This window comes from Lepeophtheirus salmonis, chromosome 5, assembly GCF_016086655.4.
Source record: "Lepeophtheirus salmonis chromosome 5, UVic_Lsal_1.4, whole genome shotgun sequence".
Taxonomy (NCBI): Eukaryota; Metazoa; Arthropoda; class Copepoda; order Siphonostomatoida; family Caligidae; genus Lepeophtheirus; species Lepeophtheirus salmonis.
The window spans coordinates 68,732,082-68,758,683 of record NC_052135.2 but is presented as its reverse complement, the minus strand read 5'-3'; the positions used below and the strand labels follow the sequence as shown (position 1 = coordinate 68,758,683).

The 26,602-nt window shown below is 29.3% G+C and overlaps 1 protein-coding gene across 1 annotated transcript in view; it reads left to right on the top strand.

The window, feature by feature from the left end:
- Positions 1 to 26,215, top strand: part of LOC121118027 (muscle-specific protein 300 kDa) — a 63,711-nt gene extending 37,496 nt beyond the window's left edge. The window contains exons 2-7 of the mRNA XM_040712561.2: positions 5,285 to 5,415; positions 7,259 to 7,623; positions 8,639 to 8,895; positions 17,193 to 17,507; positions 17,570 to 17,797; positions 25,507 to 26,215. Of these exons, the coding sequence (XP_040568495.1) occupies positions 5,285 to 5,415; positions 7,259 to 7,623; positions 8,639 to 8,895; positions 17,193 to 17,507; positions 17,570 to 17,797; positions 25,507 to 25,911 (1,701 nt within the window). The 3' untranslated portion in view covers positions 25,912 to 26,215. The remainder of the gene's footprint in view (positions 1 to 5,284; positions 5,416 to 7,258; positions 7,624 to 8,638; positions 8,896 to 17,192; positions 17,508 to 17,569; positions 17,798 to 25,506) is intronic.
- The last annotated feature ends 387 nt before the right edge of the window (positions 26,216 to 26,602 follow it).

The following is a 26,602-nucleotide window of genomic DNA, read 5'->3' as shown; positions in this document are numbered from 1 at the left end:
ATCTCTAGCTATGTTCCGATACATGTGGTGTTTTTTTTTTTTTTTTTGCTTATTGGACGAAAAATGAGTGAACAAGGAATAAAAAAGGCAAAGGGTTTCGGATCTTCTCGACGCGGAAGAGATCACCATCAGAAGGGCAGTTCTGACCTCGGCCCTAAGAACTTTGTCAGGACTCCAAGTCATCTGACTTGCCGACAAGATGAAGGCCTTAAGGCTTGAGAGATACAAAAAATATCCTTAATTACTTGAAGAGTCATCCATAGACTTTGAAGATCTTCTCAGACAAGAAGATCTTCAAAGTCGACCAGGCTTTGAACCTCAGAAACGACCGATTTATAGCAGCATCACCTGAAAAAGTCCAGGGCACCTTTAGGACAAAACATCGGGCCCAAACAATATGTATGGGAGTAATGGTCTCTGATGAGAAGAAAATGGTTCCATTCTTCTTGAAGCCCAATGAGAAAAATGGTGATGAGGCCTACGATAAGTTACTGAGGTAGAAAATATTGCCATGGCTGAAGGCTAACTATCATGAGAACAACTATATGTGTACCCAAGATAGTGCCCCCAAACATACAGTCTTGAAGACAAAGAACTTCTGCAAGGAGCACTTTGCTGACTTCTGGGATAAGACTTTGTTGCCCTCTTCCAGTCCGGATCTCAATCCCCTAGACTTCAGTTTGTGTGAAGCGCCTTAGAGAATAAGGTTTGGAAGACATCACACAGAAATGTGCAGGAGCTAAAGACCAGTCGCAAGAAGCAATGGGACAATATATCCCAGATTATACTGTGTCATCCTTAGGCCATATATTGAATCATTCATGCCAAGATTTATTGCTAACAGTTTTTCAATCACATTTTTCATTACACTTTTCTTTTAATAAGTTATTAAGGTTTTGCTTTTGCTTTTTGATTGCGGAAAATTTCCCTGTCGCAGTCTGTAAACAATTGTTGTTACCTTTATTATATCTTGCAGCCTTTCCTTCTCCAAAAACAAACAATATAAATAAGCCCTAAATCAGTTTTTAATAGTCAGCCTATTTCCCGTATGTGTAAAATTCCGAGAAATCCCGGGATCCTGCGAGAGAAACCCTAGTAATAAATTATTATTTTGGGTTGATTATACTATATAAGACAAGAATTATCGAATATGTAATATAATATATTCATTAGATTATCTCTATGAGAATTCCGATGATAAGAACTTTATTCGTAAAGTTATATTAATAAGACAAAGCTTATATAAATGTTCGTATGTACTCTGTACAATCATTTTGAGTGTATAATAGGACTGATTAGATACTTGAACCAAGAAATAACAGTGTATTCGAGCGTGCGCGTCATTTAGAAAATAAAAAGGAAGTACATTATTAAAATAAAAATAATGAATGTGAAATTAGATGAGGTTTAGCGGTTACAGGAAACTTCATCGCGCTCTTTTCACCCCCGGAAAGTTTACCTACCTCTTTTCATCCCAAGGAAAGTTCATCCCAAAACAAGTTTATCTCGAGGAACTAACATATTTTATATAATCTAAGTTATAATTGTTAGAGAAGGTAAAATGAGTGCTTTGTACTCTACTTTAGTAATATATCTATATTCAATTTAGGGATATAAAAATGGCATAATGTTATGTAGCAAATTTGTTGTGATCCGTGGTTTTTTCGTTAAGCTTAAGAAGTTCTTATTTCAATTAGGAACTTATTTACTAAGATAATGATTATATTACTGAATGAATAAATCCTTGAATTAAAAGTAGAATAATATACTACATCAAAGTAGACTTTTTTTCATTAAGATATATTCCAAATATGTGTATTGTTGGGGATGAATTATCCTCGGGATGGACTTGTCTTGGAAGGAACTTTCCTACCGATAAACTTCCTTTGTGATGAACTTGTTTTTGATGAGCTTTCCTTGCGATGAACTTGCTTCGGGATGTACTTACCTTGGGGTGAAAAGAGGCAGCTCAGTGCCTATTATTTATAAACAAAAGGGGAGCATCAACTCATATATTTGGTTGTAATTACGTGTGAGTGTGCTCATGAAAAAAGTAGAGTAATACTGAAGAATTGTTGGGGAGTTATCTTCTATAATATTGCAGGAGATCTATAGTATTAAAACAAATTGTGTCTGTTCGTCGATCCTTTATAACTACGGGTAATCCAGGTACTACGGCTAGTTTATTACAATATATATTCACTAAGGATAAAATGTACTATACATCAAGATGATCAAAATCGCCATTTCTACTAGGTAAAAACATTATTTCAAATGCCAAAAGTATTGATAAGAAACAATCCAAAAATTAAAGATAGTTTGCATAAATAATAAAATTATCAAATGCATTTTTATTTTTTGGCATTCACATTTGCTTTACTTTGAAAATCTTGAAGAAGATTTTATTATTCATATTGAACTTCCACTATCAATATTTCTACGAATCTAAAGGGGTAAAATCCATATTCTCAATTACTAAAATTAAGTAAAACAGGACATATTAAGTAATGATCAGAGTTCTTGCAATTCTACGTCTAAATGATTCAAAGTATCTGAGACGAGTTAGAGCCCACATCAGAGCAAGTCACTGACTCATAGTCCACAAAATTTAAAAATAAATAAAATGACTCCAGAACTACAAAATTACGGCAAATCCAAGATAATTATAGCAGGTTTTTGAAAAGTTGATGAAAGGCAATCTATACAATCTTTGGATGACGATAAAATTTGTAGAGCGGAACCAACAATTAAACCGTGAATTGGATATTGTAGTAATCCCAGGAATTTATATAATATTATGGTACCTGATGCTTTGCATTCTTTATCCTGCCGTAGTTGGAATTACGAGTAGGGGATAAGAATCTCTAGCTTTGTGTTCCCAGCTTATGATGGAGGTTTCATTTTCTATTTTTTTATTATAAAGTAACGGATTGGGGATTAATGTCTAGGGTTGGTTGCAGAGTTGGGCAAGTTAATGCAACTGAACTTAGCTTAGATAAGTTAATAAGTTAAGTTAATTATTTAAACAGCGTTATTTTAACATTTAACTTAACTAGTTAATTTTTTAAACTGATTTGTCTTAACTAATTAACTTAACTTGATTAAGTTAATTAGTTAAAGTTAAATGTATTTTTTTATTCTCAGTTGAAAAACTAAAAAAAACTTTCTTGAAATGAACTTTAGTTCCCCAATAATTTAGTTAAACACTGGGTCGACAGTATTTGTTTTTCAAACTTTGGAACTGGGTCATTCCACACCACATAGTTTTTATATTATCTCCTATATTTTTTTAATTTTACATATAGTTTAAAATTTAATAAAAACTCAGAAATTTAAAATTTTAGCTTTCTTTAACCTCCATTTAATTAGTTAATTTATCTTGCATTGTTTTTTCGCTTCGAGTTGGAATCTGTATTTTTTTCTGGATCCTTCAATTGGAAGTAGAGAAAATCCCAACCATAGAGACCGAAAGAATAATCGTTATTATAAAGGCCTTGATAAATTCAACAGTTCACATTAACTTAAATAGTTATTTTTTAATATCGTAATTAATTTTAACTGTACCAAGGTGGAGTGAGTTAATTTAACTTACAGCGCTCTAAAGTGATTTAACTTAAACTTACCTAGTTACAAAATTAAACTCGAAAATAACTTTAACTTAATTAGTTAATTTTCATATAAAATCGAAATTAACTTTAACTCAACTAGTTATTAAAAAAATAAAATAATAATTAACTTTAACTTAAGTAGAAAAAAAGATAAATTAAGTTGCCCATCACTGGGTGGTTGTCTTTATTATGTCATAATATAGCTTTATAAATAAGCCGCAAATATGTAAACGAGGATAGACCCATTAAGTTTCTTTGGCAATGTAATTTCTTATTCATCATATAATTATTTATTTATTTATCAAATGCTACACAAATAATGGATATTGGACACAATAGCAAGAACATACTAAATGTATAAAGTAATTTATTATTAAATCATCTAATTGAATATTCAATTTGAAAATCAAGGAGAAAAGACAGTTGATATCTCTAGAGTGCATAATGTAAATGCAAAACGTCTTTTGCACACGAGTTTATTTTAAAAGTTTTTTATTATATTTTATGTCATTTTTTTTTATTTTTTTTTAAATATGAGGAAACACAAATTTGAAAGACACATTTCTGACTTTTGTGACTTTTTCAATACACAATATTTGAGGCCTTGGGAATATTATTATGAATTAGAGGTGGGCGTTTCGGGTATTTTATTTTTTTAGAGCAAAGTTATTACATTTATATCTCAACACACGGGAATAATTACTTAAGTTACAAAAAACCTTCAAAAGTACAGAATATTACAGTAATGTAAATAACTTACAGATGATTGATGAGCATAGCCGCCTCAACAGCACTGCCACCTAACTTTTTAAATGCTGCCATAAAAATGGGATTTCATTTATATAGAACTGGACTCCTCCAACACTACAATGTTGATTTTGGGCATCTTGGTGACCTAAGCATAGATAAATATAGACTGATTGAGGACACTGTAGTCACATATGTCTAGATAAGCAGCTGTTTAAAGGTTTTTCTCTTCATTTTATTTTCTTTATTATTTTAATTTGTTGTAAAGGGGTTTCCAATAATTATATTTTTTGAGATAAATGATCGGATGCTTATTTCAATGTAAAGGTATGTCATTAATAATGAAAAACAATATCAGCCAAATGGCCGCCACAGCTACGCTTACAGAACCGTATCCTTTTTATCAAATTTTTCATCACTGATGAGTTAACATAAAAACAATCTTACACAAAAATAAAAAAAAAAATTTTGTACATCATATATCTCAATATTCATAGACATATTTCGATCAATTATAGGCCGTTTATTCAAAAGTTATCGAATGTATTGAGATACTCAAGAATTTTAACCATATTTCAAAAATTTAGTTGATTTATAATACTTAATTTAGTTCCAATATTGCCTTTATAAAATCAAACCTATGAATTTCGAAATATTTCCTTGTGACAATGCTTTTTTTTGTTCCTTGCAAAGTTTTGCAGGGCCTTTAAATGGAGTAATCAAATGAATGGTTGATAGAAATCAACAATAATTCGTTGAAAAATACAAAATGTAATCTATTCTCCATTTTGATTTAAATCATTGCAACATATTTATGTGTTAACGAGACGTATAATATTTATAATATGAATGAGAGGTTGTGTCAATTAAATTACACAAATCTTCCGTCTTAAAATACCTCTTATTTATTTATCTTTTTTATTTTTCAGAGCTGTGCTCGTAATTTAGAACAACCTGAAACTGCAGAATGGCTCTCATCAACAAAAGAAACTCTCATGACAGACAAAAGTGGCAAGGAACAAGATGAAGAGGCAAAAAAATTGAAATTTCTTCTGGAAAGGTTGTATTAACAAATATGTTTATAAGGATTTTTTTCTCTTTATATATAAGGTATAATGTCTAGAGTTGTCAATCACAAGCAATTTTGATATTTAAAAGAAAGAAACTGAAAACTAACATGGTAAACCTGTCATTATTGAAAAATCTCTGATAGAAGAGCAGTCCAACTGTCATTACGATTCACTTAATTAGTTGCAAGTAGCTGTGGGATGAAGGAACTAAACACAAATCCCACCCCATATCTACTAAAGATATTTAGAGGAATTACTCGGTTGTTGATCCTCAATTCTACTCCAAGTTCAATAATAACATATTTTTATAATTTTCCAACAAATATTTTGTCTTATTCTTTATTCATGAGCAATCTTTATACTTATATGTGTTCTCCTCAAGAATGCAAGAATAATGATAGTAGCTTTAGAAATTAAAAAGCAACATTCAGATTACCGGGAACTTTCTTAGGGAAGGGGAAATAGCCCCGCCCCTTCCCCCCTTCAGGAATTTTTGATTCTTTCTCGATATATTTTAATTTTATTTTTAAAATTAAATTTTTTCTGGATTTTTGAAATTAGTTTTCAAACAAATTTATATTTTAAATTTAATTTTCGAAATTTTTCCTAAAAAATCATTTTTTATAGACAAAAATGAATTTTTTAAATATTTTTTGTACAAATTTAACTTTTTGAGAATAGCTATAGATTTTTGAAATAAATCTTCGAAAATTTAATTAAATCTTATAATTGGTTTTTTTCAAAAAATTTTATAATTGAAATTTAATATTATATATTTTTTTGCGAAAAATTTAATTTTTGGAAAATATCTATAGATTTTTGAAATTTTTTTCCATATAATATTAAATTTTGAAACTTTTTTACCAAAAAATTGTAATTTTTGAAATTTTTCTCAGAAAAATTAGTTTTATAATTTTTTTTTTCATACAATTTTTTAATTGAACTTTAATTTTAAACATTTTTTCTAAAAAATTTAATTTTTTGATAATAACTAGATTTTTGAAGAAAAAAATTCCAGAAAATTAAATTTTGAAATTTTTTTACAAAAGTTGTCATTTTTTAATTTAAAAAAAAAAAAAAAAAACCAAGCCCCCTTCCCCCAAAAAATGTATTTACAATATATAATCGTACGGACGCCCCTGATTACCAACTAGAAAAAATTTAGCACGTTAAAAAATGCTTAGGATTTATAATACTGATGATTACATTTGTATACAATACTATCAAAAAGTGTAGAATACTTTTTGCAGTTGCAACCCGAGCAAAGTTTTTATAATTAATAAAATTGTTATCATATTTTTTTAATCTTGTGGATAGAAAATGTAAGTATAAAATGCATGATCTCATATATAATGTTGAGTAACACTAATTATTTGTTGGAGTAGTTTCTTGTTAGACTCGGAGGAGAACCTAGGATTGACATCGTAGTAATTATAGCCTATACACTTGTTTAATCTAGAGTGGGATTTGATTTTCTTTCCTTGCTCTTAAAGTTGTTTTAATTATCAAGGATTATCATTTTGATCTTTTGTTTACTTTTTTTTTTTTTATAGAGGCAGGTCATATTTTAAGCAACTCTACTAATGATCTCTATCTAGTCCTTCACCTAAAAATCTTGACATCAATGACACAATATTTAAAGATAAATTTATCTTCACTTCAGTGTGTTTGCCAATATTTTTGTGAATGAATACAATTCCTAATTTTATTATTGTTTATTTTAAATATTATGTTGAATAAATATGTCAAATATTGTACGAAGAAAATAAGAGTTTTTTTAGAAATAAGTATAATTTTTTACATGGATAATAAACGTTTTACCTATATATATAGATATGACACTTTGATACCTAAAATAGAAGATACGAAAAACGTCGTGGATTGTTTGTGGAAATCCTATCAATTCACAGATGATCTTGCTCCACTCATGGAATGGCTTGAAGACATGGTTAGTCGATCATCCAGAAGTATCAATACCAATTCTGCTTCCCAAACGGAAGACCACATTGAGAAACAAGAGAAAACATTGGATCAGTTAGATAAGAAAAGAAAGGTCGTCATGGAGAATCAAACCAAGGGTGAAAAAATCCTTTCAGATCCTAAATCTCCAGTGTTTCTCAAGGGGCATCTTGATAAACTAAAAGGACTATGGACGGATTCAAACAAATATGCCGAGGATCGCCTTCAAGATTTAAAAGGTATTGAATAAAGTAGGGTGATCAACCGATATCTTTTGCCAGGACATGTACTCTTTTTACATCCAATCCAGGTTTTTTTATAAATACATGAAATGTCGGGGTCTATGGGTTAAGACAAATTCAAATAACAGTCTTTTTTTTTTAAATAAAGAAAGAACAAAATAATTCTTGGATTAATAAAAACTACAAGATCAAGAAATAAAAATTAAAATATATTAATATTTTATTCATAAATTTACTTCTTTTTGTAAATCAAAATATGGTTACCCTGGAATATAAATAAATTACTTGTTTTTGAATGGTATGACAGGGGCGTCCGCAGGCAAAGGGCAGGAAGGGCTTTAGCCCCGCCTCCCCCAAAAAAATAATTAAGGATTTTTTTTATTCTTACTAGAAAATTTAATATAAATAAAAATTATATTTGAATTTTTTTTCAAGAAATTTAATATAAATAAAATTTATATTTGAATTTTTTTCAAGAAATTTAATATTTGAAATTTCATTAAATTTTTCAATTGCTTTTTGCGAAATATGTAATTCACTGTGAATAGCTTTTTTTTCTGAACAGCTCTGGATTTTTTAAATTTTTTGAGAATAGCTTTGGATTTAAAAAAAAAAAAAAATTTAAATATTAATTTATTGGTGAATGGCTATGAAGTTTTGAAATTTTTCTCCGACAAATTTAATATTTGAAATTTAGTTTTAGAAATTTTTTCCAAAAAATTTAATTTTTTGAAAATAGTTGTGAAATATTGAATTTTTGCCAAACAAAATTTATATTTGAAATGTTTTCCCAAAATATTTTATATTTGAAATTTAATTTTAAAATTTTTTTTTCCAGAAAATTTGATTTTTGTAAACAGTTCTGAGTTTTTGAAGTTTTTTTCCGAAAAAATTAAATTTTTCAATTTTTCATTGCAGTAAAATTTAATATTTAAAATGTTTTTTCCAAAAAATATACATAATCCTAGTTACGCTCCTGTATGATTAAGTACATATTCTAATCTCTATGCAGACAATTTGGCCGCTTGGGAACGATATGAAATGAGGCGGGATGAATTAGTTAATAAAATTGATGCAGCAGATTCGGAGTTCAATGACACGAAAAAAGTATTTTCTTTATCGGATGGGCCGACTGATCACGCCACAAGAACAAAAACTGCGGATTCTATGAGGAAGGACATTGAAGGAACTTTTAAAGTTGTGAATGATGCAAACAATATCCTTCAGAAGCTCCTAGATGATAACAAAATGGCTGAATTAAATGGAGAGGTAAACCATTTTATTTAATAAATATATACGTATAGCCAATGAGACTATAAGAGACAAAAAAAGAATTACTTCAATTAAGTTTACACATTAATGCAGCCTCGATCAATAATAAATAAAGGTGGATTCCCCCAAGGTTAATATTAACCAATGGTTTCCCCATAGATCGTCAGTGATGGGGAAGTTAATTTATCTTATTAACTAGTTAAGTTAAATTTTATTGTTATTTTATTTTTTAATAACTAATTGAGTTAAAGTTAATTTCGAGTTGTTGTTTTTTTAATTAGTTAAGTTAAAGTTAATTTTGAGTTTATTTATTGAGTAAACTTACTTTAGAGTAATTTAAGTTCAATTAACTTACCCAACATTGATGTAGTTAATGTTAATTTTGAAATTAAAAATGAAAATTATTCAGAAGGAAATATCTAATTATCTAGTATTAACTAATGGGTATGCCTATTGATGACGGAGAGTAATAATAAGGGTTTGCTCGGTAAGTCCTTGTTTGACTTAGAGCAGAATTAAGGTTAGAAATTGGGGTAATTTCAGCCTAAATGAAGAGAGGGATTTGTGATTATATTCTTCTTCGCATATCTCCTTTCAACTTATCTACTGAAACGCCATTACCATAATCAGGGGCATCCGCAGGGAGAGGGGTGGAGGGGTTGTTTTGATTAAGAATTTTTAGATTCTTCCGACAAAATTAAAAAAATTGAAATTTAATAAAATATTTCAATTTCTTTGCCAAAAAATTTAATTGTCTGTGAATAGCTATGGATTTTTGAAGTTTTTCTTCGAAAAATTTAGTATATGAAATTTAATTTCGGAAAGGTTTTTCCAAAAGATTTTATTTTTGAGAATAGCTTTGGAATTCTTAGATCAATTTCCCAAAAAAAATAATTTTTGAGAATGAATATGAATTTTTCAAATTTTTTCTATAATATTTAATATTGTAAAGTTAATTTAAGAAATAATTTTTCAAATTTTTTTTTTTTTTTGGAAAATAGCTTTAGACTTTTGAAATTTGTTTCCAAAAAATGTAATTGTGAGTGAAAAGCTATGAATTTTTGAAACTTTTCTTTAAAAAATTTAATATTCGAAATTTAATTTTGGAAATGTTTTTCTAAAAGATTCCATTTTTCGAGAATAACTTTGGAATTCTTAGATCAATTTCCCAAAAAAATAATTTTTGAAAATTAATATGGATTTTTCAAAAAAATATTCATAATATTTAATATTGTTAAGTTAATTTTAGAAATATTTTTCCAAAAAAAAAATTTTTTTTTTTTTTTTGCAAAATAGCTTTAGACTTTTGAAATTTGTTTCCAAAAAATTTAATTGTCAGTAAATATGAATTTTGAAATTTTTTCCGAAAAATTTAATAATTTAAATTTTTTCTAAATAATTTTATTCTTTAAATTTAATTTTAGAAATTCAAAAATAAAAATCATTTTTTGTAAACAGCTATGGATTTAGAAATTTTTTTCTGAACGATTTACTTCTTAAATTTTTTTTTAAACAAAATTGCAATTTTTTTTTTGAACAAAAATCCTAAAACCAAGCCCACCTCAAAATATCTGCACACGCCCCTGCTAATATCTCATGGAGTGTGGTTTTTACACACCGAGAATGTATCTTTTTCAATTCTCTACGAATTCATTTGAACTCTTAAAATCTACTTCCTTCTATAATAAACTATTAAAAAACTATTGAAACAGTGTTTGTTGCTTAAGTCCTATTACACTCTTGGAATTTCCCATACATGAACAAAGACTAGGAGATTGTACAATTGTAAATTATATCATTTCAGTCATTTTAATTGACTATGTGAAATATGACTTTTAAATATCGAAGGCAATTTCAAGAATTATCCTTCAGATCTTTAATTTAAATTAAAAAAAATAAATGTATTTTTAATAGTGTTGTTTTTTTGTTTTTTTTTTCGGCCGAACTAACTTAGTCCTCTAAAGAAGTTCGGCGTGGACCGGTCAAATAGAAAAATTCGGTCTTGACCGATCTTACAAAAATATCTAAGTATTTGTAACTTCCTAATTTTTATTTTAAACATAAAGTTTCCAATCATTTGTGGCACTCTACAAAAGTTATAAGTGATGAAATAGTTTATTTCAATGAAATTAACAACCACATTTGGGACTTTTTTTAAGCTTAATAACCATGAAGGTTTTTTTATACTCCCAAGATTACTATAATGATAATGACGGTCCTTTTGAAACCCTTAATACTTCAAAACATGTTCTAACTCTAATGTGTCATCCTATATATTTTTTTATTAGATATTTATGATTATGTTTTTTTGGCTAAGTCAAATGTAATATATTAGTTACCCGAATATTCCTTAGTTTTCCTTAAGCCGAAGGGAGGTGCAATTTGCAGTAATTTTGACTCTTAAATTATTTAACATTCTTTTTTATATATATAAATACACATATTTAAAAAGAAACTATGTTACTTTTTACAACAGTGCAAATATAAGAAGGCCACTCTGCAATAAAATCATATTTTTCACGTATCATACTGCCCAATTCATTAAAAAAAAAAATTAACAAATCACAACACATTATGACTAATTAACATAAACGTTTAAAAAATATTAAAAGAAATTCACATACCTTACAGTTTTGATTTAAAGATTTTTTTTTTTTTTTTTCATCGTTTCTCCTTTCACTTATAACACGGTTTTTTTTAGTGTAGAAAAGCATTGTACGATGATTTAAACGCTCAAGATAATATTGATAAATTCGTAAAAACATATTTTGACCTAAAATGTAATATTTGGATAAGAAAAAAGCAGTTTAATGTGTGGCAAGAAATCTTGCTACTCGACATTAATGGTTTATTTGCTAGATTATTGATAATTTTTCATCATTGGGGGTACAATTGCCCCCCCCCTTCCTTTTTATCTCAATCCCCTATTAATGGAGTTTTTATTTTTATTAGGCATATTAATTTACGGGCGGTTCTAATCATCCATGAGACAAAAAAATAAAGCAAATGCTACTCAAATTTGTTATTACAAAAAAAATAAATCACGTCTGGAAATTTAATTTGATGTTATTTCTTTAGGAAAAAAGATGTAACAGCTTATTTTAATAATATTTTCTACGTATATATATACACAGACATGATAAGTATACTTTTATTTTATTAGCTCATTAATCACCCCGGGTATACGTGCTTCAAATATCCCATTTTCTTAGATAATTGAACTACATTTTTAAATTACGAGTAAATAAATGCTGTTGTTTTTCTTAATGAGATTGAAGATTATTTTTTTAATCTGATTTTGCAATGAAAGTTTTTCTTTTTTTTGAATAAATTGAATAATTTGAGAAGATTTAGATAATTGAAATGGAGAAACTTGGTAAAAAATAAAGCTAGTAACTACCTACATTTTTGCTATCTATACCGTGTAGCATCTCCAATACTCCAGATATTTATTACTAAATTATCATTTACTAGTGAGAGTCGACACCATTACTCTGAGTTATAAGACGTCGAAAGATAATATTACCTATCCAGACAAAATTAGTCTTATTAATATAGAAATTTACAAAACAAAGTCTGTATGTTTGTTGAGGGCTCATTTTTGAGTGTGGACTTCATATCTTAAAGACTATTTGACGATTAATTTTGGAGTTAAACAACCCTACAATATTCCTACTTGGACCCAGGAGAAAAAACACAATTTTTACAAAAGAAATACATCATCTGACAATTTAAATTTGTCATTTTTTAAAGGAAACTGTGATACAGTAATGGTTGTAGTTTCCTCACGATTTCCTTTTTAATCATGCTCCCCCTGGCGTTGAATTTCCGAATCAACTCTCCCTCTCTGGTCAATCTAATCACTTCCGTATTTGGTGTCACTTTTGTACTTTCATCATTTTGGATTAACATCAGATCAGGGAAGAGTAGTGTGAAATGTACATTCGGTAAATTGTTCCTGGGCAAATTGTCCGTTCGGCGAATTATCCATTCGGTAAATTGTCCTTCGGCAAAATTGTCCTATAACTATCTACACTAGTTTGCTGACTGAGACTTAAAATTAATAAACCCCACGCTTGGGAATACATAAATTCCCTTCTTTACCCGCTTCTGACTTGGGGGGAATAGGGAGGGGAACTAAATCTACGTAAGTCAGTCATTCTAAAATCCTGGCCTCTGCATCATATTACGATCCATTCTATATAGAGCCTACGAGGTTGCTAGAACTTTTAGTTGGGTCCATTTTATGAACATTGGATGGATGCCCACAGATTAATGTATGTCAGTAAAGCCTTGTTTAGAGCTTATCCCCCTCCACATTTATAACTAAAGGTTTGTCAATTATATAATTTAGTGCCCGTTCTTATATCTTTTATCTTTTTCTCGATCTGCAAGTTCACACGCGTCAGACACAATGGTCGGATCTGCCCATAAAAATCATAATACCTCATTCGGGGTAACGTTAACTTCCCGTGCTTTTATTCCCCTCTGGCTCAGGTAGCTCACAATCATTCTTTGAATATGATTGTGTCTTTCTGTCCATGTATTTTTAATTTTGGACATGGCTTCCAGGCGGTGGCGGGAAAACCTGGGACCCACTGCGGATATATTCCTCTGTCATGGCGTCCCAGTGCTGGCTGACAGTGGCTTTGAGGGCATCGATGTTTGAATGAAGGTCATTGCAGACATTCTCCTCGACATAAACCCAGAAGGTGTAGTTAAACTGGTTGTCATCAGGACTTTAGGGGGGCAAAAGTGTCAAAAAGAGTTTTCTCAAACCCCCTCCCCCACCAAAAAAAACCATATAAGAGGCAGCTGATAGTAACAAGTGTATACATTCAGTAATATCATAAGTGTCGCTCGCGCTTTCTATTCGATCTTAGTTTTTTTAACAAAATGACATCCATCCATTTAATTTATTAAAATATACGTTTGCGGAAAACTGCCCTGGAGAAAATTGCCTGTGGAAGATTGCCACGGAGGAAAATAGTCAGTTAGGGAAGTTGCCCGTATTTTGTTCAAACTTCATGATGAATGATAACACTTTATAAATTTTTATAAATTATTTTTTTACAAATATCTAAACATATTTGTTTGTTCCATCTCCAAGGGAGAAACTTAAAGTGTGAGTAATATTATTGCTAACTATAGGAGGGGGGGGGGCCCTATGTATACTACCTCCCTTTAGTGATACTTTGACGGTAATTTTGAGGATCTATGGGTCCCCCAAACACCCCACGCAACCCGAGGCCTCGGAACTATTTTTTGATATTGGTTGAATTACCGTTGTTTTTTAGCAATACCACTCTACCCCCGGGCCAATCCGAGGGTTGAAGGTATGCAACCATATTTTAAGAGGCCCTGAGATACATATTTATCCCTCCCTCCTTCAAATCCTCTCGATTCTTTTCTTAGAAGAATAGATTAAATTTAAAAAAAACTCTTCTCTCAAACATTTTTCCCAATTTTAATTGTTTTTTTTTTAAATACAGTTATTCCATATTTTCTACAACTCTACAGATAATGAATCTCATTAGAATATGATGAAATTATACAGATGTTATAAATTTTGAGCCCCACAAGACGTCATCACCTCTATAAAATCGGCCTAGACCGAATTTTATATTTGACTGATTTATTTTGTGGTAAGGATCTAGATCGAATTTTTTTATGAGACAGATTCACAACATAATTTATTTAAATGACCCAATTAGTTAGATCCGTCCAAAATTATTACATCCTATGACTGGCCTATGCAGAACTTCAAGACCATAACTGGATACTAATTTTTCGATACTACCTAAATATGTCAATTTATATTTTAATATATTATCATATATTATTTAACAAACAGCCCAATATTTCGTAGACATACTGAAGTCAACTATACTGTAACAAATACCCAAGAAAGGTAACTGTAGTATAAAACCTTTATTTGATTTGATTTTTGTATGACGAAGATTTTTTCAGCGAGGCTCGATATAGCAAAGTTTTTTTTTATGTCCAAATTTATTTGAAGAGGTTTTTTTCCAGCTGGGATCTTTTCAGTGAGGTTTTAATGATAAAATATTATAATAGTGTGAACAGGAGAATGCCAATTGATGATTAATGACGTCATTTTATAAGAAGCTTCAAAATTATATTTTTTACAATTATGTACATATTTATAATTTTGTCGTCAATTTTACCCATCTTCCCCATGTATTCCATGTTTCGTACTTAAGAAATGAATATTCCCTATAATAAAGTAAAGAACATTCATCTGTTGGAGTAGGTCCACTTATAAATTATGAGTATCAAACATCATCATTAGTCCAAGAAGCTCATTTGAATTAAGTATCTGAACAAAATAATGAGTTTCATCGCTGAAAAAAAAAGACGTTCAAATAAATTTCAATAGAAAAAAGCTCCCTGTAATGTATGGCAGCCATTTGATTTATGCAACTTCATTTTGCCTCAATATTTCGCCGGCTTAAAATCAAATGAGCAAACTAAAAAGTATATATTATCCACTAGGTGGCGTGGGAGTATGATATTTAAGTAGATAAAATATTCCTTTTTAATTTATTTTTCTTGCACCCCAAATAAAATTAGGAATTTGGGTTCACAAGGAATAAATACACCACGTCGTTACCCTTATTGTATCACGCAACCTTTCATCTTAAAAGAAACCGGGGGAGAAACCTAAAATCATCTGGTAGTTAGCCAAATAAGCCAATCACACCAACTGCCATTTAAATCTTATATACTCGGAGACTATCACTGTCATATTATGTCTTCACCATTTTTAAAATGAATTACATATTATTAAAATCTACATAGTATTTTATTCGATACTGTATTGTAATATTTTATTAAAAGTGAAGTTATACATTATTAATTGTGTATGATAGCCAAAGTTTCTTCATAGAAATAATAGAATGGTCAATATATATACTATATAAACGGCCAGGGATCAACAAGAAATTGTATTTCTGTTCTTTTGGAAACTGAGTATATGTACAGAATAACATATTACTTTGTGTTTCTATGAAAAAGAATAAATTATGAAATAGCCATGACGTATGAAGGGAGATGAGGCAATCGACAGCTGTCAACAAAATGCATAGGGTATTTGTGTGTTGTCGAGGTACCATAGTTTCATTTACATCACTAGTTTATGATGTTACCGCCAGACGGCACCACTATCTATTGAACAAACAATTGTAAGTAAACAAATCTCTTACTCTATTAATTTTGTTATTGAAGCGTTATGTAATTTTATGGTTTGCTTATCAAAAAACTGCAAACATACCCCATCAATTATGGCATAATTGCTTCATAAGTATGTATGTGACAAAAATGTTTCTTCAGCTATTAGAGGGAGAAAAATATAAGTCATTATTTGCAGATGGAAAATATATACAAGAGTCCAAGTACATATTATATACTATGAAAATAGGAGCAATTTATTGATAAAAGTAGAGATATATATATAAATAGCTAAAATGCCTTATAAATTCCATATTCAATCACAGTACCCCTTTACGTGCAGATAATTGAATCTGTAATTAGTTTGTCGAATCAAATCTGGTTTTTAATCATTTTTAATTTGAATTTTTGAGTATTTAAATACTCTTTTTATTGGTTTGAGGCAACTGTTGATCAAGTATATTCCACATTACAATTAATCTATTTTTTGCAAAAAAGTTATATGAATTTTAAATACGAGTATTTAGTTATGTTTTATATGGGATCATCCAATCCCGAGAAAATTTAATTCAAGAGTTACAAAGAAATAACCAATTTTAAGGGTTTTGTTTGAAAAGGAATATTGCCTCAATTAAATAATAAGGATTTTCCTTCCCAAAAGAGTTTTTGGGTTTAAAAGGTCTAACTTAATACATTTTTATAACAATTTACACCAAAGATAGTCAATAATGCTTACTTCAGAGGTGAACACCACGACAACCTATTAAATAATGAATAATAAAAAGAACACACAACAACCGTTTTAATTTATAAGCTTATATTTTTCCTTAAAAAAATGACATTCTTGATTATATGTTGTACAATGCTCATAGCTTGAAATAACAACAATATTGAAAGACAAGGGTATATTGCATAGTGTCAGAGAAAATATCAAGATCTCCAAGTACAGACATTAACTGAAACTTTTTAAATTTGCCAATTTTTGGGCTGTTCTTCTTTTATAAAAAAAACTTCTTTGTTTGGAAAGAAAAAAATATTAGACTCTTTCATTTAATTGTACTTTTATGAAACTACCATATACTACAATTATCTTACTTTTCTAGATTGATGGACTGAAAGCCCGTATGGAAGTTTTAAATAGAATGGATGAAAAACTCAAATTCCTGAGTGAGTTCAACTCTACTATTAAGGTATTTGACGGAACATTAACGGAACTTGAAAACTGGTTGATTGAAGGAAAAAGGAGAAAGGATGAACTTCTCAACCCAACTGAAACCATTGAGCCTCAAGAAAGAGTAATGGCAACCATGGAGTTGCAATCTGATGTGGACACACAAATTGAAAAAACCAAAGCTGCAGCTGAGGAATGGGACAAGTTGAAGCCCACAGAGGCCGGGGAAGATACTCCCGAAGCTAAGGTATGTCACATCCTTCTTTTTTTCCAAGAAACTTTACAACTCTCTTTTGTCATATTTTGTAGAGCTTTGCCAGCAGACAAGATGCAATGTCAAGCACACTCTCCACGATGAATGATGAAGTCAGAGCAGAAGGAGCTAAATTTGGCGAAGATGTAAAATATTTGGCTGATTTTACAGCTGGTTGTAAAAGAGTTGATCCCTGGGTTAAAAAGGCAGAGGCGAAAAAAGCAATGGGTATGCCTAGACCTAATAATCTTGTGGAGGCCAAAGATTTCTTCAATCAAACTAAGGTTACCACTGCTTTTGATTTACATTTATTTGTTGTGGTATACGGTATCAGGATTTATGAGGATGTTGTGTACAAGTTGCGAAATGATGAATAAGTTGTATCGTATATAAGCAAGGGGTACAGGATTTTAGAATGGTTCAAAATACAATTTACCATTAAAAAAACATATATAGGTATATGTTTTTAAAAAAAGTAGGATTATAAACATTTTATATTTTAAATGCCTATAGTTATATAACTAATAGTAGGCACATAATAAATATGCAATTTTAATAGATCAAAATGAAGCTATAGCAAGCTAAAGCATCAATTGATAGTTGGTAATTGAAATGATTGATGTTGTAATTAAATAAAGTATTTTAAAACGTAGAAATTGCATCTTGCACGCAGTATATGTCTGTATAATATGTGTGTGGTTTTAAAGTCTCATCCGGAGGGAGTACATTTGTAAGTTCATAAAAATCTGTCAAGAAAGGGACATTATTATGTAGGGTACGTACATTTTTAGAGTGATGACTTTTTTTTTTTAAATTATGAATGCAACATTTCTAAGAATTGAAACAATATTTTTGACTTCTCTCAAAAACTCTTTCCAAAACTCACCATGGCCATTCAAGCCTCAAATTCAATTAATTTATTATTTTTTCATCATTAATTTATTTGTTATTGTTACACTTTTATGACGTCACGAATAAAAATGATCAAGGATTAGAGTTGGAGATGTCTTATAACTTATCTCATAGACAGTCCCCACCCGACTTTCAGTCGTTTTCTTATCGAACCGATCTTTCTTACCATTCAACGCTCATATGGACCGATTAATCAATTCTTTAGTCGTACGGTCCTAGCTATCTTTTAATTTTCTTCTTCAATCCTACTTTAAACTTAAGGTTTATTAACAGTTGAATTGACATAGTTAGTAACTACGTCATTTTAGCCGTTGGATTTACCATAAAAGACGGATAAGACTGAAAAATGTTATTAGGATTGGACACTGATAGGACTACAATGTTTTTATTTTCCAACAGTAGTAATGAATTACTAATACTAAAGACAACAGCTGACTCACCTTTGTATGCAGTCCTTGCCTTCAGTAGTCCTTGGATACACTAATAAGGGATGAAACAGCCCGACTAAACAATTACGTTAGTCGACATTACAAATAAAGCATAACCTTCACTAAATAAATAATTTAACTTTTTCCGAAATTTGAATCTATGGAAACTTTTCGAAAATTGAATCAATTACGATGTCGATAAGCATTTATAACAAATAAATAAAATAATGACAGTAAAATAAATAAAAACTTGTGAAAACAACATTAATAGAATATATATTTATTTAATAAATATTATGAGCTTGATCTTTAATATACTAAAAAATATTTATAAAATACCATTCAATTTTGATATGTTTTTTTAATCTTTCTTATCAAAGTGCTTATTACTTTGCTGTATATGATCTATCTTTTCTGTAACGAAACTTATCATTAATACAGATTGTATTTCCCCAGCATTGAGGTTTTCTTTGTTAGGGAAATCCCAAATCTACAGTTTTATTTGATATTATATTTACCTTCTCTGACCCAATTTGCCAAATTTGGCACATATGGAAAAATAACTTATAAATCAAATAGCTGTGAATGCATCTGTTAGAAACTTCTCATACCGATTAAGACCACGTTTGGAAAAACTCTGAGGCTGTGTACTGCGCAAAAACATGTGTGGTATTTCAGCTATATTATAATCCTTCAATAGATGTGCAAGTGTTTTTGAAAATTTAAAAATCTAATTCGAAAATGATTTGGCTCCTAGAGGGTTAAGTCTTCCAACTCCATTTTCTGAGTAGTTGGAGCAGCAAATGAAGATTGATTGCTTTCTGAATTTATGATTAATTTTTGAAGGATGGGATTTTTTTAAATGCGATCATAGAATTGCTTACTAATAAAACTACTTTTATATAACATTTTTGATGAGGCAAGGAGGCCACTCATCTCTATTATATATTTTAAGATATTCAAGATTATACATATATTTTTTCCCCATTTGAAGGATAAACTTAATCGACCCTACTTTTTTATGGTCTTTTTTGGATGGTACATCTTTCTTATTGAGAGAAATAGATAGGGAACTTATGCGAACATAATATATTCTCCTTTTTTTCATAGCACGGATGACCTGTTTTACTTTCAGGTAAAATTCAAAAATCTGGTATTCTCACAAAACATAAAGTGTAATCAATTTTATGACAGAAATTGCTTTTTAAAATTAATATATTAGCTAATCAATTCATTGTACATTCAAAGGAATAAGTATATTAAGTTATAGAAAGGAATCTGGGAAATATTATGTAGGCTAAAGTATAGCACGCAGAAAAAATAGTTTTTTTTGTACTGATCCTTTTCTTGTGTAATCTATATTTCAACAATACTTCACTATGTTGATGAGATACTGCAACTTAGTCATTGCTCACATAAATTACAAAATAACCAATATTATCAGAAACTTTTATAACTGATTGGGTTTCAATTTTATTTGAAGTACACTAAATGCTTCTTTCTTCACACTTTTTAAAGTTTATGATGGAATTTTCCATACTTTGTGAATATTCGATTTGTTTTGGGAACGGATTATCTTTATTTTGCAAAGGTAATTACTTTGGAAAATAACAATTTTATAGATTATCCCAGCCTCATACTAAATAAAACTAGTTACATATTATAAGATGGTTTGGTGAGTTTTGAAAATACTTAGAGTGAATTCCAAACTATGTTTGTAACACCTGCCACATCAGGGGCGTCCACAGGGTTATAAATATATATATTTTTTTTAAGGTGTGGTTTTTGAAAAAAATATCAAAAATCCATAGCTATTCACAAAAAAATTCAAAAATTAAACTTTAAATATATATTTTTTTTTTAATTTGAAACAAAGAATTTTAAAGAATTAAAGAATTTATCTATACAAAAATTAATATTGGGGAAAAAATTTCAAAAATCTTTAGGTGTTCACAAAAAAAATTAATTTTTTGGTAAGAAGTTTCAAAAATTAAATTATAGATATTTAATTTTTTGAAAAAAATTTCAAATATTACATTTCTTGGAAAAAAAAATGTGAAAAATCCATAGCTATTTACCGAAAATTAAATTTTTTGTGAAAAAAAGTTTCAAGAATTGATTTTTTTTGAAAATTTAAGATAGAGCTACAGTACCTCCACCCCCACCCCAAGTGGACGTCCATACACATTCATACTTTAAATAGAGCACTTCGTACTATCTTATTTCAAAAATCTTAATCGCTCTAATGTAAAATGTTCTACATATAAATAAATATTCTTTATGAAAAATAACTGGGGTATGTTTAATAAATGATATCTTTAAGTATTATACTCTTTTTATCCGTAGTAATGTTTGTACTTTGGGAGAGTAGGACATTGATTAATTTGCACTACTAGATAGTTACTAGGGTTTTTCATTTTCGGGAAAATTGTAGTTAAGTGGGATCCCGGGAATTATTGGGATTCCGTTGGAAAATAATAAATACAGTGAAATTTACGTATTTATTAATATTACTCATTTATTCTAAATGTTTATTTTTCTCATGATCACTAATGTGGGAGCTTGTAGGGGCGTCCGCAGAGGGTGGATTATGCTTTTACAAGAAAATTTAAAATTTTATTTAAAAATTTTTTTTTTAAAATATATATTTTTCTTTAAATTTTCCTCCCAAAAATTTGATATTTGGAATTTTTTTTTATAAAATTTTAATTTTTTCGAACAACTGTGAATTTTTGAAAAAAAAAATTTCTAAAATTAATTTTTTTTTTTAAATATCTCTGAATTTTTGAAATTTTTTCCCAAAAAATTTAATATTTCTAATTTTTTGTGAACAACTGGATTTTGGAAATTTTTTTCCATAAATTAATTTTTTGATACTAACTATGGTTGTTTGATTTTTATCCAAAAAATATACATTTTACTAAATAAAGGTGGATTTTTGTTCCAAAAAAATTATTATTTGAAATTTCTTGATAACAGCTGTTGATTTTCGAATTTTTTTTCCAAAAATTTACTTTTTCATAAATAGATGTGAATTTTAGAAAGAAAATTAGAAAAAATTTATTTTTTCAAATTTTTTTGCAAGAATTTATTAATTTTTTTGCAAAAAAATTATTAATTTTTAAGTTTTTCTTTAAAAAAAAATCCAAAAAAACAAGTACCCCCTAAAAAATCCTGTGCTCGCCCCTTGGTGGTTTCTACATTTTTGAGATAGAACCCCCGGGTCCCCCTTTTTAAATTATGTTACCCAATGAATGGAATTATAAAGACATGAAGTAATCAGGCACGCAAGATTAACTTGTTGTTTTTTCCCCTTCTTCCCCTCGAACAAAGGAGCATAAAAAGAGGATCTTTTTATTTTTTTCAACCAATGACTCCTTTTAGAGTGCCTCATGTGGGATTATTCCATCTCCTATCCAACACACAAAAAAAGATTTAAATAGTATTTATTAACGAGGTAATTTTTGATGGAGCTGGGGATCGTTTAATGGTGAAATACAAAACAGGACTCATAAGCTAAAAGTCAACTTGCACTGTGCATATCCCTAGAATCGTAAAAGAGTGATTCTTCAATATTTATTCAACGTTAAATTTAATAATTATCATGTAATTAAATGAAATTTATACTATAAAATAACTAAATGCAGGATTTCCAGTAAAACGGTATCCCGGGAGATAAACCCTAGTATTTCAATAAGATGTGAAACATAAAATGAAGTAGTCATCAATTTGAAATAAAGTTTGACCAATATTGATCCATCTGTAGAGATTTTACAAATTTGTAGGGGAAATAATAGAATAATTACCTACAAAACAATAAACATAACTTAAAAAGGAGAAATGTATAAAGAAAAAGTTAAACGTTAAAAAAGTTAAACAACGATTATTTCTTTTAAAAACTGATAAATAAATTATTTATGTACCACATATAGCGCGCACTTTTTGTCCTATATCTATAACATAACATAAGATCTAAACTTTTATTGAAAGGCATTCTTCAAAGTGAATATTTTCTGTCTGTGGGTCACCAGGATTAAGGCAAAAGTCACAAATTGATTTTGAGCTATCCGGGTACGTGGATTATAAAGGGTCACAGAAAAAGGCCACTAAATTTTGAGAGATCCAGGTCAAGGTAGTATAAAACGTTTAAAACAGATATCGGGCATAACCTTAGAACATATTGAGGCACAGAGCTCAAATTGTTGTCATTGTGTAGGTCTCATAAAGAGGCTTTATATAGCGGAAAAAAAATTAAGGTCAAGATTCAAGGTCAAAGTAAAACAAAAGTTCAAAAAAGTCATATGGACCATCATTTCTGAAAACAAATCCTCTCTTTTGTGGTTCACAATACATTTATTAAAGTATGAATGCAATAGATATTAAATTTAACAAGTTTAACGTTAAACGGTTATAATTATACCATAGAGAAGAAACAATATTTCATAAAGGAAAGTAAGCATAGGTGAAGGTTTGCACTCTACAGAGTGCACATTGTAGTTATAATATGTGCTACTCGTATAATTAGAAGAAGAAGTATATTCTTTTATACATCTTACTTTAGTCAAAAATGCATTTTTTTGACAAAAAACCAAACTAATCTAAGAATCAGTCTAATGCACATTGTATAGACAAATACATGTATCTTTATTTGTAGGATTTGGCCATTTGTATGAATACAATTGATGTAGTGATGTGAAAAACAAGTTAAAGAGGCACTTGCATCCTTTGTTTGCTTTTATACCTAATCATTTCCGATGTTTTCACCTATTTAGCCAAGGAATACTCTATACATGGAACGTGCACTCTTTTTTTCAAACTAGAAGCTTTTTTTTTTTTTTTTTTTTAGTATAATGGTTATGAAATGAAAGGAGAAATTGTATTAAAAAATTATCAAATGATTGTCCTAAGAAATTAACATTAAATTATCTAGACGGCAATGTCTTTAAAACAATGTTGTATATCGTTTATTCAGATTCGAAAAGTTTTGCATTCACTCGAGGAAGAAATATGCTTCATCTCCTCCGGTTAAGAATTGGATGAATGATGTACCTAATAGGAATCTTATTATTAGAGAAGGGAAAATGAGCGCATTTGGAGTGTAAAAAATAACTTCTTCTCTTAATTTGTACAAGCAGATACCGTAAACGGTGTTGTTAAGTTACTTCACTCTAGAAGTTCTATTCAAAAAATATCGTTTTAGGTCTAACAATGAATGTGAATGCAAACCCAAAACGGATAAAGATTTTGCCTTTTCCTCAGAAAACGTTTCTGTTTGGTATTGACTTGATAAATTAGAAAAGGAATAAAATAAATAAATAAATAACTAAGCATAGCCACCGCCAATTTTGGCTGTTTTATTCTTTATCTAATTATTATTGCTAAAAAAATTATTTATTTAATAGACTGACTAAAGGCATTTACAAAAAGATAGTGATAAATATTGTTCATTTTCATATTTGACATAAATAAAAATACTATTTCTAGAGGTAGATTTCGAATGGTTAGCGGGGAACTGAATGGAGTTAGTGTGTGGTTGTGTGAACATTTACAAAAATCCCCCCTCCCCAAATTCTTCTTATATATAAACAATTGCATCTTATGACGAGTTTGAACCATATTGAGCAATATAAATAGGCCCAAAATTGTGATTAATTAGAAAATCACTTTAAGACAGTGTCATGAAAATCAAAATATTTGACGATTTTTAGTGATAAAAGTTAAGCTGACAAAATAAAAATGTGAAGTCAACTCTGGTTTTTCGGAATATTTGAAAATGGACTCACCATATCAGTTGAGTCAAAAAATAATCAACTCAAGTCGCGTGAACACATTATTAATTTATTTATAAACTAGTGTTAGTACATGTCATTGCCCAGACTAATTAGGCGTAGCCTAATAGAAAAATTTTACGCGTACGTCTTGGGGTACTCGGGGGGACTCCAAGGGGTACATGAGATTTTGAAAGAATATTTAACATGTAGGAAATAGCTCAAGGGCATCCGCAGGATGGGGGAGGGGGTGGAGGGCTGTAGTCCCCTACAAAATTAAGAAATTGAAATATTTGAAATTTTTCTCCAAAAAATTAAATATTTTTAATTTTCTCAAAAAAAATTAAATATTTGAAATTTTCTCAAAAAAGTTAAATATTTGAAATTTTCTCAAAAAAAATTTCCCAAAATTTTGAAATTGAAATTTTGTCCTAAAAAATTATATAATTTGTGAACAACTGTAGATTTTGATTTTATTTTTTTCCAAAAAACTTAACTTTTTGAGAATAAATATAGATTTTTGAAATTTTTTTTTCAAATCATTTAATTTTTGGATTTTTTTTTTTTTTTTTTAATCCAAAAAACAAGCCCCTGCTCCAGAATATAATCCTGCGGACGCCCGCCCCTGAAGCTAAAAATGCTTTGTGCTAGTACTTGAGTTTAATAAATATTTTACAAGGTTTACATCGCTAAAAAATGGTCAAGAATCCCTGCACTGTACCATTTATTGACAATTTGATTAACAAAACAACCCTTGCCAGGTAAAAAAAGAAGGAGGAGAAAAAAAAAGACTGCATGTTTCGTGTATAGATTGTTCCTTGATTCAGCTTTCTCTTTTATTAAATAGCAATTAGTATTATTTATTTTTTTCTTATTTATTTACAGATTTGGTTAGCGGATGCTGAGTCCTTAGATAATATTTTAGAGCAATCCAACGAATCAGCGAAAAAAATGACTCTTCACGAAGACTCTGACGTCAAATATAAGGCACTTAAAGAGCGATTGGCAGCTGTTCTTGTCATTGCAAAGGAATGGATTGAAAAGTATGATGGAATGATCAAGGTTTGGGACAAACAGGCTGAGACAGCTGCTAAAGTATCTGCTGCAATTTCTTCAAAACCAGGCGATGGCTCTGGATCAGAAATGAAATTGGAGGATTTAGAAAAACATTTGGATTCCTTGAAACTAATGTTTATAGAAAAACAAAAAATGATGGAGGGGTTGAGTCAAGAGGCAGCTAATGCCGCCATATTGGAAAGTAAGGAGGAAGCCGTACCTCCTGCTGCATAATATTTATTCATAACTTTTTACCCTACGTTTTAGTAATTTTTTAAAATGAATAAAAAAGGATTTTGAGCCCTTTTTTCTATTTTTTTCTCTTCTATTGGATCAATAAAGTATGTATAATTTCAATGTGTTATATTCAAAATGTTAAATGATCATATTTTCAAATGTCCATAAATATCTATATTATTTAAACAAATTAGAATTAGGTGTCATCTAAATAAAAAGATTTTTCAACTTATTGTATCAACATAATTAGAGCTGTAAAAAATATGACATAAAACAAATGCAAACGTTTTTCTAGTTGAAATCTGAAGAGTATTTTTATTTTTCCTTTTTCAAAGCTGTAATCATTATTAGGGATGTGAATATTGGCTAAATTGCAGTTCGCGTACATTAAGAAAAAAGTAGATAGTAATAAAAACAAAATATCTATTAACTTATTAGTTATTCCTAACGTTATTCTAACAGATCAGCGAACAAGAAGCAATAAAGCTTTAAAACAAAGTAGGGAAACTTGTCTGTTATTTCGGGAGATTCTGTGTCTTTTTATGGTTTATGATACCGCAGATTACGTCACTGTATCATTTTTTTGCCATTTTTTCGTATACCATATGCAAGTTTTTCTTTATCTTTGCAGAATTTACCTATTTAATTCAGTTAAAAATGTGAATTCATAGAATCTACGAATTTAATT